The following is a 17,529-nucleotide window of genomic DNA, read 5'->3' as shown; positions in this document are numbered from 1 at the left end:
ATTTGTAATCGTTATTTAAACCTACCAGATGGTTTCCAAGGATATGGAGGTTTTCACCATAGCATTTTGAGATCCTGTGGTAAAACTGAGGAAAACTGGTTTGCGAATTCCATTTCCCAATCACCTGTCCCTTATTTAACACTTAAACCTGTTAGGGATTTTAAACTTAACTTGATGCCAAGACAATTACACGAATATGAGAAGGGGTCTATTTACCATGCACCCCCCTGCAACTAGCACACAGCCCTTTAGTTTGAATTCCTGAAGACACATTTTACTTGTCTCTGTTTTTTTGTTTCTACCTTTTGTTTTCTCCTGACTGCATTTCAGTAGTTCTCTGTGACTTGCCCTACTTGGCATTATGAAACTCATGAAGCAATCATTCTGACCTGTTTGACTCTCAAAAAAAAAATTCTAGGTACAAGTGAAACGGAACCTGCTGCCTTCATCAAACCTATTAGATGGGAAGATGCTGGACAGACCATGGTGACCAACAGGAGCCAATCCTTCAATCAATTCACAGATGTAGGATTTCATAAATTGTTATATAAATTTGTTTTATATAGTTTAAAATATGAAACAATGGATACTGTTTGTCTGCTAACTAGCTTTCCAACTAATTGATTTTTGAAACATGATTGTTCCAAACATCCGAATATAAAGTGCATGTTCAAAATTCTGAATGTTGATGACCAGGTTGCATGAAACGGTCATTCACATTTTTGCATAAGTTGCTTGGGTCCTCATCTGGCACTATTGCAACGGTTGAAAACCTTGGTAAGGAAAGGTTTCACATGGAAAGAGCATAATTGAACGGAAAGGCATCTTAGGCTGCCCGGTTGCTAGTCCTCTTGGCATTGTTGGTCAGTGGGACCAGGGAAATGGAAAAGAATGCATAGTCACCTACAACAGAAAGAAAGAGTTGGGAAGGAAACCTTCTTAGATAGATGTAGATAGCAGGTGAGTGTTTTTGTCCTTGGTGGGCCATACATTTCTTTTTGATCAAATACAAAAATCAGTCTCTCTGATGAAGAACAATAACAGGATTTGACATCGAGTGCTCCCTGCTCGTTGTATGCAATTTTAGCATTGGTCCTTTGAGCCCTTACTGTGTTACAGTTTTGTTCCTCATGACTCTTTTATTTTAATAACATTTGAGGTAATGAATTGTGATAGATCCGCTTTGTGCCAATCAACAGGTTGATAAATCGGAAGGAGACCAGGAGAAATTACTGGAGGATCCAAAACAAAAAGGTAAACTACATTTAAAAAAAAAAATTGAAATTGTTGCTTTCTGATTGGGATAGTTTTTATAACGGGTCCTTAAACTGAAGGTCAGATATTTTCCTGTAGCCTTTATCCAGTGAGCTGGTTTCCCATTCTGCAGCAGAGGTGGGTTTGCAGGTGGGCATGTCAGCAGTTTAGCTCAGTCAGCTGGCGTGACGGTCTGCCAATAAGTTCCTGCCTCCGGCAATATTCAAGGAGATGGCTCCTGGGGGATGACAGATATCTGCCTGCCAGCAGTGAGTACCCAATTGGGCCAATTAGTGCCAATTGTGAGCACTCCTCACAAGGCATCCTCATTCTCTGGAAGTGGCTGGAGTCCATAGATGGAACGTTGGCAGCTTCCCAGTAGCTTGTCATTGGAGTTGGGAGGAGGCGTGGGTGCTGGCTGCCAGAGATACATCCTGGATGGACCAACCTGGATGGATCTGCAGGGCTGAGAGTATCACAACTGAGGCCACAGTCCATCCAAACTCCTTTGTAATGATGGTTCAATAGTATCACTTTTATAACTTACAAGTCTTCATAGGGCAGTTCCATCCTGAGACACCCTCGTGATCTGACACATGCAGTGGCAGCGCCTACATCTCCTGCTGGGACTGTTGGATGCCTAGGATTGCTCCTGTTTGTGCTCCCAGTTGCTGACCTCATCCGCCATCCTTAATTGAACAGAACTCCCGGAGTCAGACTTTTAATCGGCTGCAAACCTCGAAAGTCTCCTTCAGGGTCCTGCCACAGCTACCCCTGGGTCCCCAATCTGGAATTCATCTCAGCGTCGGGATGAGGCCCTTGGAGCTAAAATTCAGTGCAGTGCCTTGGCCACGTGAGAAATGCACATATTGAGTGAAATACTGATTTATTCAACTTGCATGAGGGAAATCATAAATGCTTCAAGGTGAAGTGCGTCCAACAGCCAAGCCAGCTGTGTTCTTTGCCTTGGATCAGTTGTGGTTGATAAGATTTACGAAGAGTCATTTAGCTATTGGCATCATCGGTGTGGCAAGGATTTAAGTTAAAGGCAGGTAGACAACTCTTAGTTTCCCATCTTATCCTTGGGAAAAGGTGTCATTCATTTAAGACTGAGATGAGGAGGATTTTTTTCATTTGGAGGGTTGTGAATCTTTGGAATGCTGTACTCCAGGGGCCTGTGAATATTCAGTCATTGCATATATTCAGGACAGAGATCAGTAGTTTTTTGGTGTCTCTGGGAATTGAGGGATGTGGAGATAGGGTGAGAAAGTGGTGTTGTGGTCTAAGATCAGCCATTATTTTACCAAATGACAGAGGAGGCTCGAGGGGCCCTAATGTCTACTCTTGCTCCTGTTTGTTTTTTTATTATTCCCCTTTCTTCTCCCACTACACTCACCACCACCCCTTGCCCCTCTTCCAAAGAAAATAATTGGCAATTTTCATACCACAAAACAGTCCTCACCAGTTAGGTAGCTAGATAGTGATCATAAGAGATTCTGTGTGAATAGCCCTTTTAAAATGAGCACTAACTATTTAGCACCACATTTATGACTATACTGGAGTCATCCACAGATAATTGCATACATACTGGTAGATTCCAAAACCTGCACATTTTGTAACCGCAGCATTAGTTTGTCCTTACAAACCTGAACTCTCACTGCACAGTACATTATAGGATTTCCTTCTTGTATATAAAACCCTTGCCATGCAGCTATTTCATTAACTGAATTGCACTTACACATTTTTAAAATAAACTCTAACTTCCTTTTACTATTAACTAAGCTTAATAAGTTGGTTATTGCTTAATATTCTATCTAGGTGTTGAAGAGTGTAGTCCTTAAATGCAATTCTATTTTTGATCGTATCTAATCCATCTTATAAAGAGCCCTATGGACTTAATTACCTAACATGCAAGTAGGGCATCATTGTATAATCTCAGGATATGATTCAGGACTGGCCTCCATCTTAAAAACGTTTTTTTTTTCCACTTGGGGCAATATTTCTGTTGGTATTTTTTTTTTCTCATTTTTAAGGACTAAGATTCCACATGTGTGGCCCAAACAGATGTGTGTAAATCTCAGCTGGGAATAATACTGATGTGTGGGTGTGTTGGATAAAGGCACTTGCAGCTGTCTTCAAAAGCAGCTCTGCCATCGAATGACAAAACGTAGTCAAAACAATTCTAAAAAACATCAAACGCAGGGCTGTGTGATGTAAGGGGAATGGGCAGTAGCAGCTTGTGCTCCTGTCATCACGTAATTCTAGGGTCGTTCCTGGATTAAATTCTGTGTAGTGTAGGCTGTTAGCATTTTCACTTTGATCTCTTTTTACAACCGCAGAGGAGATTGAGCTGAAGTGATACACGATTTGATGTAAGCAGAGAGCATTGGAAATGGTTAACATGAAAGCCTGTGCATGAGAAAATAATTTTCTTTTTTATTTGAACCAAACTACAATTTCAAAAACGAAGCGCTTGATGCACACTTTTAAGAACTCAGTAAAAATTGGGTCAATTTTACTTTGAATTCAAAGACTGGAAATAGGCGTTAAAGGACATCCCAGCCCCCACCCACCCACAGCACACAGGAACATCTTCTCAGGACACTTTCATACACAAGTTCTGTTTCATATGAGGAAGCGAAATAAAATTAGTCAGAGCTCTGTGCTAGTGTTGTTGCCTTTACAGTAGTCCAGTGCTGCAAAACATGCACCAAAGGATCGATTTCAGGCCCTGTTTGTGAGGATCACTCATTATAGTTATTGATTGGGCAAAATCCAAGCCAATAATTACCTGTGGCAAAGGAACGGCTTTTGCAGTTCATCCTGCACGTAGCCGTTCAGACTTCTCACGAGCTTGACGGAGGTTTCTACTAATTCAGTATTCAATCTGGTGTGGCTCCCTCAAGAGGGGGGCATCAGTGGCATCTGGGAGCTAGGCAAGCAGCAACAAGGCTCCTCAACCAATCAGTTTGAGGATTCCTCACTGAGACATGCTGACTGCAAACCGGGAATTAAAAAAAGACAGATATAAATAATGGCGAGCACTGTTGGCCTTCCTGCTGGTATTACAGTGAAGCCTGGGCCAACATATTCCTGCTTTAATGTTTTAATAGCATTGGCTTAAAATTACACGTCAAGAGAACAGAATTTTTTGTTTTTGGAGGTTACTTATTTGCTCTTGTTCAGGGAATATTAGATACCTGGAAGGCTTTAATCCTATCCATTTGTGAGACTTCCTTAACCACAACAGAGTGTTCTAGGAATACAGATGAACTCTAAGTACCAGCTTATCGAATTTGGTGCAACTACTGGCCACCAATGTGGTTAAGGCCCCTGAGGAAAATAAAAACTAAAAACTAATTTCAACTAATTTACCAGAATGAAACTACTCGGTGATGTTAAACTGGTATTATCCAATTGTGATTATAATTTCTAATTTTGTGTTGAATGTTCATCCCTAATGTGCACATGTAATTCTTTGTTTTGTGGTTGAAGTAAACTTGATAGTTAATACATTTTGTATTTTTTTGCTTCAGCATCTGAGCCGCTTAGCCTGAGAAACTTTAAAAGGCGTTCCCAGTTTTTTGAGCAAGGTAAAACAAAAATTAATGTGCTTATTTTATATTTTGTGGGGTTATCAACTGAGCTTCCAATTATGTTGACTATCTGTTATGGTACTGGGACATATGCAGTTGGCTTTCCACCTGTTCATCTGCTTCATAAAGTCTATGATTTCATTAATGCCCCTCTTCTTTTCATAGGCTCATCAGAGTCTGGTTTCAATTCGTTGGTCTACCTTTGTGGTAATTGTTGTTCGTTGTCACACTTGCCAGATGTGCTCACTTTAAAAATGCTGAGAAGTGTTTCCAATTTATAACCATCGTTAGATACTTGGCAAACGAGTGTGTTTGTTTTTGCAATTTCGCTGTGTGTGTAGATGCCTGATGCATAATATATACAGGATGTAACAGCATCTATCATTGGAAGGCTGTACCACCATTTTAATGCATCATTTTAGGCTGTGCAATCAGAGTGCTGGAATTATAATCCAATTAATTAGACAAATTGAAATTTGTTGCATTTTGCTAAATATATTTTTCTCAAACAAAATCCCTTCCACAGACCAGGTTTGCAATAATGTGCATTCTAACTGCAAATGTTGGTACAGGTCTTGTGTTTTTAACATTACTTTTTGCTTGTTATCTGCATGTAACTTTGAATGAAACCCTTTGCACTCTTTTTTTCCACCCCCCACCATCTTGCAATCGTGTTGGATTTTGTGCATTTTTGATGACATTTTAAACCTATGTGCTAAAAGAAAGTGCGTTTGACAAATAAAACTATTAATATAAATGCAGAAAATGATTGAAATAATATGGAGCAGAACCTTCGGCGAGTGGGGGTGGGGCCTGCTCCCCGAGGTGTAAAGTGATGTCGGGCGCATGTCCCAACATCGCCGCGCGTCATTTAGGTTTTCAGTTGGGCAGGCGCGCACCCGATTCGGCTGCACGTCCGCCAAACTATCAAAGGCCTATTAAGGCCAGTTAATTAAAACAATAAACCCGTCCAACCTGGCAAAGAGCCCTGGTAGCCTTTGCATTTTTCATGGAACCTCACCCACGGGCGGTGAAGGTTCTTAAAGGCTTGAAAAAATTTTTCATAAAATTCATAAACGTGTCCCAGCTCATGTGACAGCTTCACATGGGGGGACGTGTCCTTACAAAATTTTCTTTTCCTTTAAAATTTTAAACTTAAAACTAATCTCCTTGAGGCGGCTCTGTGCCGCCAGGGAGATTTCTGTGATTGCTGCGAAAAAACGTAGGCCCCGACTCAGGCAACCCCACCCCCGCCATCACAGGGAGCGCTCAGCGCTTCCGGGCGCGCGTCACGCTGGGTGGGCCAATTAAGGCCCACCCACGTAAAATGGCAGCGCCCAGCCGATCGCGGGCGGTGATCAGCTGCACCCGTGCTCACTCCCACACAACCCCTCCGACGGAGAAAATTCTCCCCATGAAGTAGTACAATAGTCAGATATTGCCCATTGTCTCTTTTGGTAGCCATCCAGCTGTTTGCACTGTGAAAGGAATTTGATGTTACAGTTTTGGCCTTATTTCCAACACCTTTTTCATCATTTCAGCAGCTTGATGAAAGTTTTTGTAGCAGATCCAAGTCTTGACTGAAATCTGCACCTGTTATTGTCTGCTGTATTTGGGTTAGTTTAGTCCAAGCTGAACAATAACCTGAATGCTGAACTGGAGGATGTACAGGGTTCCAATCACATTTCTAATTGTCTCAGACAGCAGTGCCTTGCAGCTGAAGAACTTTGTGCAGGCTGAGATTTGTCTCCCACAATTCCTTAGAGAGAGATGGCTCAAGAAGCAAAAGCATAAGTGAGACACTAGCCAATGCAATCAACATTTTACATTGCATGTCAACTGAGTTGGACGCTTTAAGATATAAATTCTTTCTCCTAGAAAGCTCTTGTGAAAATGCAGCCTCTGATGGTATCTTGCCCTATCCTGTTCAGTGGCACAATCTATTGTAAAACTGAAGAATATAAAGTTTCTTGGGTATAGAGATCATTCGAAATTGGGACAAATTTCTAGAATGCATTCACCTTTCAACTTGATTATATTAAATAACAATTTATTGCCACATCCACAATGACACCAATCATTAATTCCAGATAACTGGGGCAATTTTAACCTATCCTCTCAGTCAGTAATGTTAGTTTAACACCCTGCCAATTTTACTCTCCATTGAATTTAATGACATATTGGGCAGGGTGTGTTACGATATGGCAGATGATGTGTGCCAGGCAGACCGCATCCACAAGGGAAACTTGGCCATGCTATCACAATGATGTTGCAATTCGTTTTTATTACGAGATCTGTGCACTGAATTTAGAAGTTATATAAGTCCACCAAGACATTTAGAGATTTAAAAAATTAAATTAAAATATTTATTAACAAATTAAAGATGCCAAGCACATATATAAGACTACAATTACTTACTACTATAATAACTCCTAAAATTCCTAATTAACCTGACTCCCAATTACACCCCCTTTAAGGCAACAGTCCAAAATAGATTTTAGATTTATAACAGAATCAGCAAGTTCACACAATACCCTGGACAGTGGAATTCCAAATGGCTTTTCCCCAACTTCAGTTTCATTTTATAGCAGACTTATGCACAAATGTTGGTAGCTTCATTAAGGCTATTTTACACACACTCCTGTTAGGTCTTACATGACCTTCTGCCACATAGCCTTTTATTCCCCTTTCATATATGTTTTCCTCTTTTTAATATGTAAATTCTATTGTTCGTTATGCCTTTGAAACTGTACCTTTCTTAAAATAAAAAACTTTCATGTTGCCAATATGTAGTCAGTAACCTTTTGGAAAAATAAACACACTCCTTAGCTTTGCTTATCTGGATAATTGTAAACAGACTAAAATCCCTTTGAAATCCAAATCTCTTCACTTATCTAAAAATGCAAAGTTCCTTCACACCTTACACGCTGATCCAGCATTTACTCATTAGCATGTCAAGCACCTAGCTTCTTCGAATGATTTCAAACTTGCAGTCCAGTTGACTGCAAATATAACTGCATCATATATAGACCCAACTATACTTACTCCCCTAAACCTACTTCACAATAAACCAGAAAAATATTATGAAAATTATTATACTTTCATCATAGGTGTAAAAACAGCATTCCACCAATGGTGTCCCACTCAGAATGGAGGTTAAAATTGTCCAAGATGACACTAAATAGTGGAACAAATACAAGAATAGAGAATCCAGCATTAATTCACAATCGCTGGATCTCCAATGCCTTTCAACATTATTGACTGCATGTTTGCAGCTGCTAAATGTCTTTGGGCCTTTGAGAAGTCATTCATTACATTTAGCCTTACACTGTGTAGGCACAACAATAATGAGATTACAATTTTTGGGACCATGATGACTTTTACCGAAGCTGTTTTGAAAGAACTTTGATCTTAGTAAAGCAGATCCAGGAAATGTGTTATGCTGTGCTGAGGAGCTGCAGTGTTTTGGTGCTGTTCATGGGTTTATAAGTTCTTTTCTTTTTTATATAGGAGGATCAGAATCAGCAATGAGTGATGTAAGTATAGTACAAATTCTACCCTTGAATTGTATATAAAAAATATATCGTTATGCAATATTAAGCTGGTCGCCCTATTTCCAACTGTGCATTTTTTGACATGGTGAACTAAAGGAATACCATTCAGCCTTTTGCATATCTCTAAAATTAGATGAAAAACAAGACTGTACTTGAAGATTGTGAACACTTTGTAAATTCAGTTGATTATTGGCAGACGTGCTTGATATTGAGGTTATGTATGTTAACAAACCGAAGTAAAGGTGTTACCTGCTTTCTTCTTGCTGTGGTATGTTAGCTACAAATTCCATCAATTAGTGTTTCAAGTCGATGGTCTTGGAATCCTGAGGAGGAGAGAAAGCGCCAGGAAATATGGCAAAAAGAACAGGACCGATTGTTACAGGTACAATGTGGCTACAGCGCTAGCCGCATGGTGTTGAGGTGGTTTTGCGGGGTTACTAATAAAAGCTTTGCATGCATTCTAGCCCCTTAATATAGAATCTTGTCAGCGAAGGCTGTCCATTCCATTATATAACTACTTAAGATCTTTGTGCAAAGGGTGGAATAAAGCAGGATGCAAACTATTAAGCATTTGCGAGTCTTCTTTAAAAAAAATTCCATCATTGAAGTGCCTCAAATTCTCAACTGTATTTCCAGCCGTGCAGAAGGTGCCTTTTAATTTTTCATTTCTCTGCTTATCGTGAGACAGTGTCTAATTTCCCCAGCTGCCTGAGTAATGCACTTGTTCATAAGCTTCTACCAATGATCATTTGAAGCCATTCAAGAGAGATTGCAAGTGGATGGCCTTTGGTCAGACTATTTCCACATGAGGAAGTTCTCCTTGCACAATATCTTCCCATGGTTCTGGAGGGAGAATAGTGAATGGGTGTGTCCCCTCACTTGCGGCTCCACCATACCATTTGTTCTGCATTTTATTTAATTAATTTTCTGATCAGGTCTGTTCCATCTCTTTCTCTCTGCCACCCCTAGCCTCTGTTGGAATGGCAGATACATCAAATCTATTATCATTCCCTTGTGCCATCAGTTGTCTGAGAATAGCTGAAGTAGACTGCATTGTTTGCAACCGGAACACTTGAATAGTAAGTTCGGTCCAGCAAATGTAAAACGGCAACCTCACTGCTTGACTTGTAACTTTAAAGCAAGAAGTGCAAACTGACAATAGAATTTCACTGAGGCCTATAGCCAACAAAATAATATATTCAGCTCATTTTGAATGGCTGATTAGTTGTGCACCGCTTAAGTGGAGCATTCGCTTTACTATTGATTTGCACAAAAATTAAAATAACTGTCTTGTTGGTAAGTGGACGTGCACGGCATTTTATATTTGAGCATGATGAGTCTCTGTTGTCCAAACCAGTTTACCATCCTTATAGCCTAGGGAGAACATAACATTGCTCTTTTCTAACTGTGTAGCCCTAATGCTGTAATGTTGTCATAGTGCTGTTGCTGTTATAGAAAGGACAATGCATGAAGCAGAGTGGTGATGGCTTATCTTTTTTTTACTGTAGTTGTGCAGTGGTAGCTCTTGTAGAAACAGCCCTTGCCAAACCTAGTCTCGAAGCAAACGTGTTCATCTGAAATAGTAGAATACGCACAACATTCATTGACTCTGAATCACTTCTACAATGCTGGTATCTGTAAAGTTTTGGGACATCAACTAATGTGCCCATTTTTAGTGTAAATCCTGTAAAAGCTGCTTATGTGTTAAATTTGATAATGTGTAGATTTTACTTCATGTTTTGAATAACTCAAGAATCCTGGCAACTCCAAACTCGAATTTTAAATATTTTATTTTTAATGTGACTGACTGACTGAAGGTTGGCTGGCAGTGTCACCCTGATTCTAGTTTTGGCATTGGTAGACACTCCTAGTAGTACAGGTAAAGGCACTGTGAAAACACAAGATATTCCTCTTTTTTTTTTGCGCAAATGCTTTCATTTACTTCATGATTTTGATCATTTCGACCTGTTAGGAAAAATATCAGCGTGAGCAGGAAAAGCTGCAAGAGGAGTGGCGAAAGGCCCAGCAAGAAGCTGAACGAGAAGGATCAAAGTACTATGAAGAGGTAATGAGATATGCAGTATAAAATTATACAGGTTGCAGGGTGATTCATGGAGATGGAGGAAAAGGCAAGTTAGCGATCTCTGAAACAGCAATACATTTTTGACGGAAAGGCAATTGATTTAGTATTAAAATATTGAAGATCTGGTATTCCGGAATTTTGCTGTTTCATGTCAAATTAATCAAAATTAACATTTCTTTAATAGCCAAAACTGAAAATATTAATTTTACCCTTGTGAAATTGCAAAAATTCATCATGAATATTCATATCACTAAAAATTAGTAATCTGGCTTTTGAATAGAGCGTATTTTTAAACTTCTGGTCCAAACATTTTTTTTTAAATGTCTAGTGACTTTTCTTACAAAAGTTGTTTATTTTTTTTTAAAAACTGAGCTGTCAGTTAATAATAACAACCATTAGGCAAAACCTTTTTTATTGCTGATAAAAGAGACATGTTGAAGCTTTTTGTCTTGCACTCATCAGGATACTTCAAGACACCCAATATAAAGGGGAAACAACAATTTAAACAAAACAACAAAATTGCTGTTTTCCCTTTATATTGGTATTCTTGCAAAGTGTCCTGATGAGTGCAAGACAACAAACTTCGACATGTCTCTTTTTTCTCAGCAATACTCAAGTTCTGTTCTGAACTACCAAAACCCTTTTTTCCTGCTAGCACTTTGGTGCTTTTTGACTTGCCAATGCAACAGAATGGGGAGCATTTTCTTTAACTGTTTATCTATAGGGGGCCAACAAAAGGTTGACTTGAGGACTTCTTAAATGTCTCTTCTTGTAACCCCCATTTAGAAATAGAATGTTTCTTTCATTTCCCGGGGCAAAACACACAAGGAGGCTGTTCTTCATAAGAAATTCATGTCTTATGTTAGCATGAAACAATAATCCTCCCCAGATCAGCTGTTTGATTATTTGCTTTCTGTTGAAAGGTGTTTGTGGCCAGAATTTTCCTGTTGGCGTAAAATGACGCGTGGTGATGTTGGGTGAGCTTGCCAATGTCACTGCGCGCCATCGCTATATTTCATTGGGCGGGCGTGCGTCGATCTCTGACGCATGCCCGCCATTAATTAATGGGCCACTTAAGGCCCTTGAGGCGCCAATCGATGGCGGTTTTTCGGTGCCCATGCAATCTTTGGGTCGGCGCACGGGCGCAACGGGCAGGTTGGTAGGACACATTTGTATAAACCTCATCCAGGGGCAGGAAAAGAGGGCTCACCATGGATGGATGGGCACCAAGGTGGGAAACTTGGTGCCCAGACCATTTCCTGCGTTGGCAATAACCAGCTGAGGTCAATGCCAATGTGAGGGCTTGCTGGTCTGAGCGCATCCCCAGGAAGCCCTGATGGGTTTCCTGGAGGAGACTCTCCATGAGAGTCGCCACTCTCTCCATGGAGGATGCATGGTGCTCGGCCATGAGGCTTGTTGCTTCGGCGATAGTCTGAGTAGACTCCTCCACCATGGAGACTGAGCGAAGCAGAGCCTCATGTATTTCCACCAGCTGCTCCCGCACACCCGGCTGCATTTCCTGCACTTGCTACGTCGCAGATGACTCCAGGCACCATCTGAGCATGTGCCTGGTCCCCTGCAGTACTCTGACTGCTGGCACCATGGGCACTCTGTCTCTGCCAGCTCCTCCAGCGACTGTGAAGTGCCCTCACCGCCGTGCCCCAGGACACTAGCCGATGTTTAAATTCCCGCTGAGGTGCTAGTATCTGCGCTGGTGCCTGCCTGACACAGATGACATGGCGTTGGCGAGTCTGTGACTTTGGGGCCCTCGGGTGTGAGAGAGGTCCCCTGCTGCTGAAAGGAAGAACAAGGACATCGGATCAGTTAATGTGGAGACAATGTCAAAGTGCATCCCTGTCCCCCGGATCGTTATGCGCCCATCCTTCCATAAGCAATGGTCAAGCCATGTTGCAAACTTCAATCACTGAACATTCAGCACTGCCATGGCTGTTGGGAGAACAATGGTGACCTCAGTGCTGGGCACACATGCCTACCCGTGGCACTCCAGCCTCACCCACACTGGTGGACTTGGGCGCGTGGCCCCTCTCCAAATCTAGGGCCTCCTGCTCGGAGCGACTGAGAATCGCCAACTGTGCTGTGCCTCTGCCAGTCCTCACCCACTCAGCGGCATTATGTACATTCTCCTCCTGAAAGGGAGAGAAGAGCATTGATTAGTGCTAATTGTACCTGGATTCTCTTCGCGCACGGCCCACCCCAACCAGAGTGGGACATTGCAGGGCTCCAGAGCCTCCTCACCCCGCTGCTGCCGAACACTCACACAAAGATGCTGGGCCTGTTCCCCCCCACCACCCCCTTGGCCAAATGCTGCCTACATCACATTAGGCATCACACGGCCTAACCTGCCATAGCGAGGAGGCGCAAGCAAGTGGAGAGCAGTCTCCTCGACGCGGGCAGTAAGACAATCATCAGTAAAACGAGGGGCACAGTTCCCGGCTGCCCTTCCCTCCTGTCCGGCCTGCTCACTAGCAGTGCTCTGGGGAGCCCTTCCACTGGCCACGATTCACAGCCTTTGAGAGGCTGCAGCAGCTTTTTAAAACAGGCCGCCCGGGTCACCATTGGACCTGGTGGTCATTGCCATCCCACCACCGCCTGCCCACTCCCATTGTCCTCGGGAGCTGTGATTCACGCTGGACGGGCCTTAATTGGGCTGCCCAGGTAAAATGACCATGCTGACCCAATCGTGTGCTACAATCAGGCCTGTGCTCGCTCTGCCTGCCCAATAGGCAGAAAATTCTGCCCCATTGTTTAACGTGCTTACCGAAAGGACTTCTCCTTCTCAGCTGCTGTCTTCTTCCATGGTGTTCTCCCCAGCAAAGTTCTCATCACATTTCACAGCACACTATACACCTGTGTCCAACCCTGATGTATCTTTTTCAGACACTATTGGGTACTAAGCAGTTGCTAATTTTCCGGTATGGATCCTTCCCAATATTATCTTCACACTCCTCCATCATTGCCTTCGTTCTGAGGTGCAAGTTCTGCTAAAACCTTAGCACAAAGCCATGACGTGACAGAATCATTCACTGGACCACGGTCCTGGCTACGGAGATGCTGATTATCTCAAAGGAGACGCCTGGGACCCATTTCCGTCCAGAACCGGTCATTGAATTCTCGATCAGCAAGTGGACTAAGAGTGGCAAGAGAAACAGAGTTAACGTTTCGAGTCCGCATGACCCGTCTTCAGAGCATACGGAATCGAAACATTCACCCTGTTTCTCTCTGCATAGATGCTGCTAGACCTGCTGGGCTTTTCCAGCATTTTGTCTTTGTTTCAGATTTCCAGCATCCATAGTATTTTGCTTTCATTTAAGAGTGGCAAGTGTTAGCAATGATGTTTGTAATGAATCTCTTTGAGCAAAAGTCATCAGTCTGTTTGAAGTAGTGTTTGTTCTCTTTTTTTGCCTCTTTTCCCACTTCTGCCTCTTGTTCCCCACCACCCCCACCCTGTGGCCCCCTCAATTATCGATTTCACCTTTGAATTTACTCACTGAACATACATAACTTTCTAGGGTAGAGGATTCCAAAGATTTACAACCTCCTGAGTGAAGAAATGTCACCTGATATCTGTTCCAAACGGCTAACCACTTATCCTGAGACTATCCCCCCCACCCCACCCACCCCGGTTCTCGGTTTTCCACCCAGGGAAATGGCCTTCCAGCATCTTCCAGTCTATTATTTGGGGCTATTCCCGAAAAGTGCCTTGATGCTGTGTCAGCAAGTAACCAGTTTGATCGGTATACTGCATGAATTACCTCCCAGTTATCAATGCAAGAAACTCATGGAGTAGACATTAATATTATCCATAATGTTCAGTACCAATTGCCAGCTGCCATGTGGAAGGGGCTGGAATAGTTTGGATGCTAAGTGGACAGTTTGAGACTGTTGGATTTTTCAGAATTCCTTCATACTTGTGAGGGATTTATGTTCACAAGCCAGCTGCTGACTTGCCCATTGGTGGGACAGTTTGGATGTTCCAGTGACTCCAGGGTCATTGCATTCCGTGAAAGAAACCTGGAATGGAGACACTGGCCTGCATGTTCAAAGCCAAAGGATAGAATCATAGGATGGTTACAGCACAGCGGAAAACCATTCGGCCCATCCTGTCGGTGCTGCCTCTCTGCAACAGCAGTTTACCTAGTGATACTGCTCCACCTTTTTCCCACAAGCCTGAAAATTTTTTCTCTTCAGATAATGATCCAACTCCCTTTTGAAAACCTTGATTGAACCTGCCTCCACCTCAGCCTCGGAAAGTGCTTTCCTGATCCTAAGTGCGTGAAAACTTTTTTTCTTTCTGTTGCCGTTGCTTTTTTTTGCCAATCACCTTAAACCTGTGCACTCTGGTTCTTGATCCTTTCACCAATGAGCACAGTTCCCCCTGTCCACCCCCTCCCCCTATTTACTCTGTCCAGAGCCTTCATGATTTTGAATATCTCTATCAAATCTCCTCTCAGCCTTATCTCAAATGGATTTGGGATGGCCATCTTGACCTTTGTCTGAAAAGTGAACCCCGCACAAAATCTACCCACCCGCATTTATTAACACAATGAGCTTGGAGGGGAGCTAACTTCCAGCACGTCTCCCTCCATTTGCGCCACTCGAACAATGGAAATAGGAGCAGTCGATGGTCAGTGGTTGGGAGCCTCTTAAGGAATAATCATGAAGGATCCTGAGCAAATGCTTTGAGAGCATGGCCATGCATAGGCCTCAGCAGCAACACAAAATAAAATTCTAACTGGAGTTCATTCCTGTAATTTTGCGGCTACATGCCTTAATTAAGGCCCTCCCAGCATGCCGCACGCCTGGTAGAGCTTGGTGCTACCCGTGCAGGTGGGGGGGAGGAGGGAGAGTCGGGTGAAAGAGCACAGAAATCTCCCCGAGTCACGGAGCTGCCTCGGAGATTAAGTTCATATTGAGAATTTTTAATAAAGAAAGTTTAAAAAAATCATTTACACATGTCCCCTCATGTGACAGTGTCACATGAGCTGGGACATGTTTATGGAATGAGCAAAATTTATTTATGAATTTAACAAAACCTTCATGAAACCTCATCCCACCCGTGGATGAGGTTTCATGAAAAATTCAAAGGCCGCGCTTGGTCGCTTCGCCTGCCCGACAACCTTAAGGTTGGACGGGCAACGCTGTTAATTAGTTTAATTGGTTTTTTAATGGCCTTAACAAGCCTTTGAGAGTTCGGCAGGCATGTAGCCGCCTCTGGTGCCCGCCTCGTGAACAAAAGACCTGAATGACGCGTGGTGACATCATTTTACGGGTCAGCATACGGGGCCCACCCCCACATGCCAATGTGAAAATTCTCCGCGTGGGGTATATATGAAAGTAATTGTGCTTTTGAGCTCCACTTTGGCCCTTTTTTGCATTGTGTATAGCTGCCTTCGTGGCCTAAATCATTAAAATATACTATTAAATTATAATACAATAATTGCCGCTGATAGTGGAAGCTGCAGTCAGATATTTTTGCCAGTACTGAGAGCATATGTATACGTAAGAACAATAAGATTCTACATCTAGGTTAATGTCAGCTAATCATAAGTTTTTTAGTTTCATATAGTTTCAGACACAGGACTTCCAAGAGAGAAGGGAGGATAGTGCATAATTAGTCTGTTTGAAATATTTGACCATACTGAAGAATTATCATAAAACAATTATTATATGAACAATGAATTGATATAAACTACCTATCCAGGGTTTTCTGTGGTAAAAAGTACATGATAAAAGAAAGATTGGAACAAAAGGGTCCTGGTTTGATCCACGTTCCAAATGGATTTCAGCGAAGAAAATGGTAGGAGAGCTATAATGGGCTTCAGTATTCCAGTGTCAGATCCAGGGCAAGCAGGAGGAGAAGCTCTTGCTTTCTGTTCCTGATTGTTATCCAGTAATCTGTACCAGAAGGAATATGTGTGGATTTCAGGTGGTGTTAAAGTCTGCTGTGATGACTGCTGAAATGACACATCTTTCCATGTGAGGAATGGCCACTTGAATGAGTTACTGGAGCACCTTCTCCACCATGACTTCAAAAGGACTGATGCAAAAATGTTGTTTTATAGTGGTGGGGGGAGAGAGAATGGGTGGTAAAGGAGAAGAGGACTGGATACATTCCTTGGGAGTAAGCAATTAATCCTAGTACACCAGCTCATTCCCTGCATTCCCCTTTCCTACTCTATATACATTTGAATAAAGTTCCATTTAGGTATCTTTTGCCCTTCTTATTAAACTGCATTTAATTTTAATAGGAGCGCAAGATACTACAAGAAACAAACACTCCGCAATCACCCTCAAATGCAGAGGATGAGCCTGTTGAGTCCAAGAACCAGTATACTTCTCGAAATTGGATTACATCTTGGGATAACCAGGAAGATTCTGAGGAAGAATTACAGGAACTGGGAGAAGAGGAGGATTGGCACCGAAGAGAAGATGACAAGGCAAGGCAGCAAGAGCAATTACGGTTACTAGAAGAAAGAAGGCGCCAAGAGGCAGAAGCAGATCGTCTTGAACAAGAGAGAAAACTGCAGGAAAAGCGAGAAAGTGAACGACGAGAACAATGGCATCTCGAACAAGAGCGACTTAAAGAGGAGAGAAGGCAGAGACAACAAGCAGAAGAGAGAGCACGGTTAGCAGAAACTGAAAGAGTTAAACAATTTCAACCCCAGTGGTAAGGTTTTGAACTATCTAGTTTCCTGAGTTAGTTTGCAGTGCCCGAAGTCTATCTCTGTTCCCACTTGCTGTGATCTGTTAAATCCATTACCACTATGAAAATCGGTAATAATTTAGTAATTGTGTTAATTTTAAGAGGGCAAGAAATGTTCTCCAAATTAAAGTGAATGAGTTAGTTTAAAAGTGACAATACTTCCCATAAAGATCGCATTCACATCCAGGATGTTTTTTTTCTTGCAGCCCATAAATGTTTGTACCTGTAAATCTCACTCATGTATATAAGAGGTTTCTAATTGTGGTGCAGTGCATTTAAGCTTCAGTGAGTTGGTACAGCAGATTTTACTATCACAGT

The 17,529-nt window shown here is 42.2% G+C and overlaps 1 protein-coding gene across 12 annotated transcripts in view; it reads left to right on the top strand.

Annotated features, from left to right (window-relative positions):
- The window catches only part of LOC121283974 (LIM domain only protein 7-like), a 222,832-nt gene that overhangs the window by 192,251 nt on the left and 13,052 nt on the right, over window positions 1–17,529 (top strand). For 8 of the 12 annotated variants that reach the window (XM_041198837.1, XM_041198832.1, XM_041198834.1 and 5 more), the window contains 8 exons: window positions 419–525; window positions 1,200–1,254; window positions 4,791–4,847; window positions 5,016–5,057; window positions 8,361–8,386; window positions 8,682–8,786; window positions 10,377–10,469; window positions 16,757–17,175. In XM_041198837.1, coding sequence (XP_041054771.1) covers window positions 419–525; window positions 1,200–1,254; window positions 4,791–4,847; window positions 5,016–5,057; window positions 8,361–8,386; window positions 8,682–8,786; window positions 10,377–10,469; window positions 16,757–17,175 — 904 coding nt within the window. The remainder of the gene's footprint in view (window positions 1–418; window positions 526–1,199; window positions 1,255–4,790; window positions 4,848–5,015; window positions 5,058–8,360; window positions 8,387–8,681; window positions 8,787–10,376; window positions 10,470–16,756; window positions 17,176–17,529) is intronic. The other 4 variants (XM_041198839.1, XM_041198831.1, XM_041198833.1 and 1 more) reach the window with 3 other exon arrangements.

This window comes from Carcharodon carcharias, chromosome 11, assembly GCF_017639515.1.
Source record: "Carcharodon carcharias isolate sCarCar2 chromosome 11, sCarCar2.pri, whole genome shotgun sequence".
NCBI classification, from domain to species: Eukaryota; Metazoa; Chordata; class Chondrichthyes; order Lamniformes; family Lamnidae; genus Carcharodon; species Carcharodon carcharias.
This window is presented reverse-complemented; position numbering and strand designations above follow the sequence as displayed.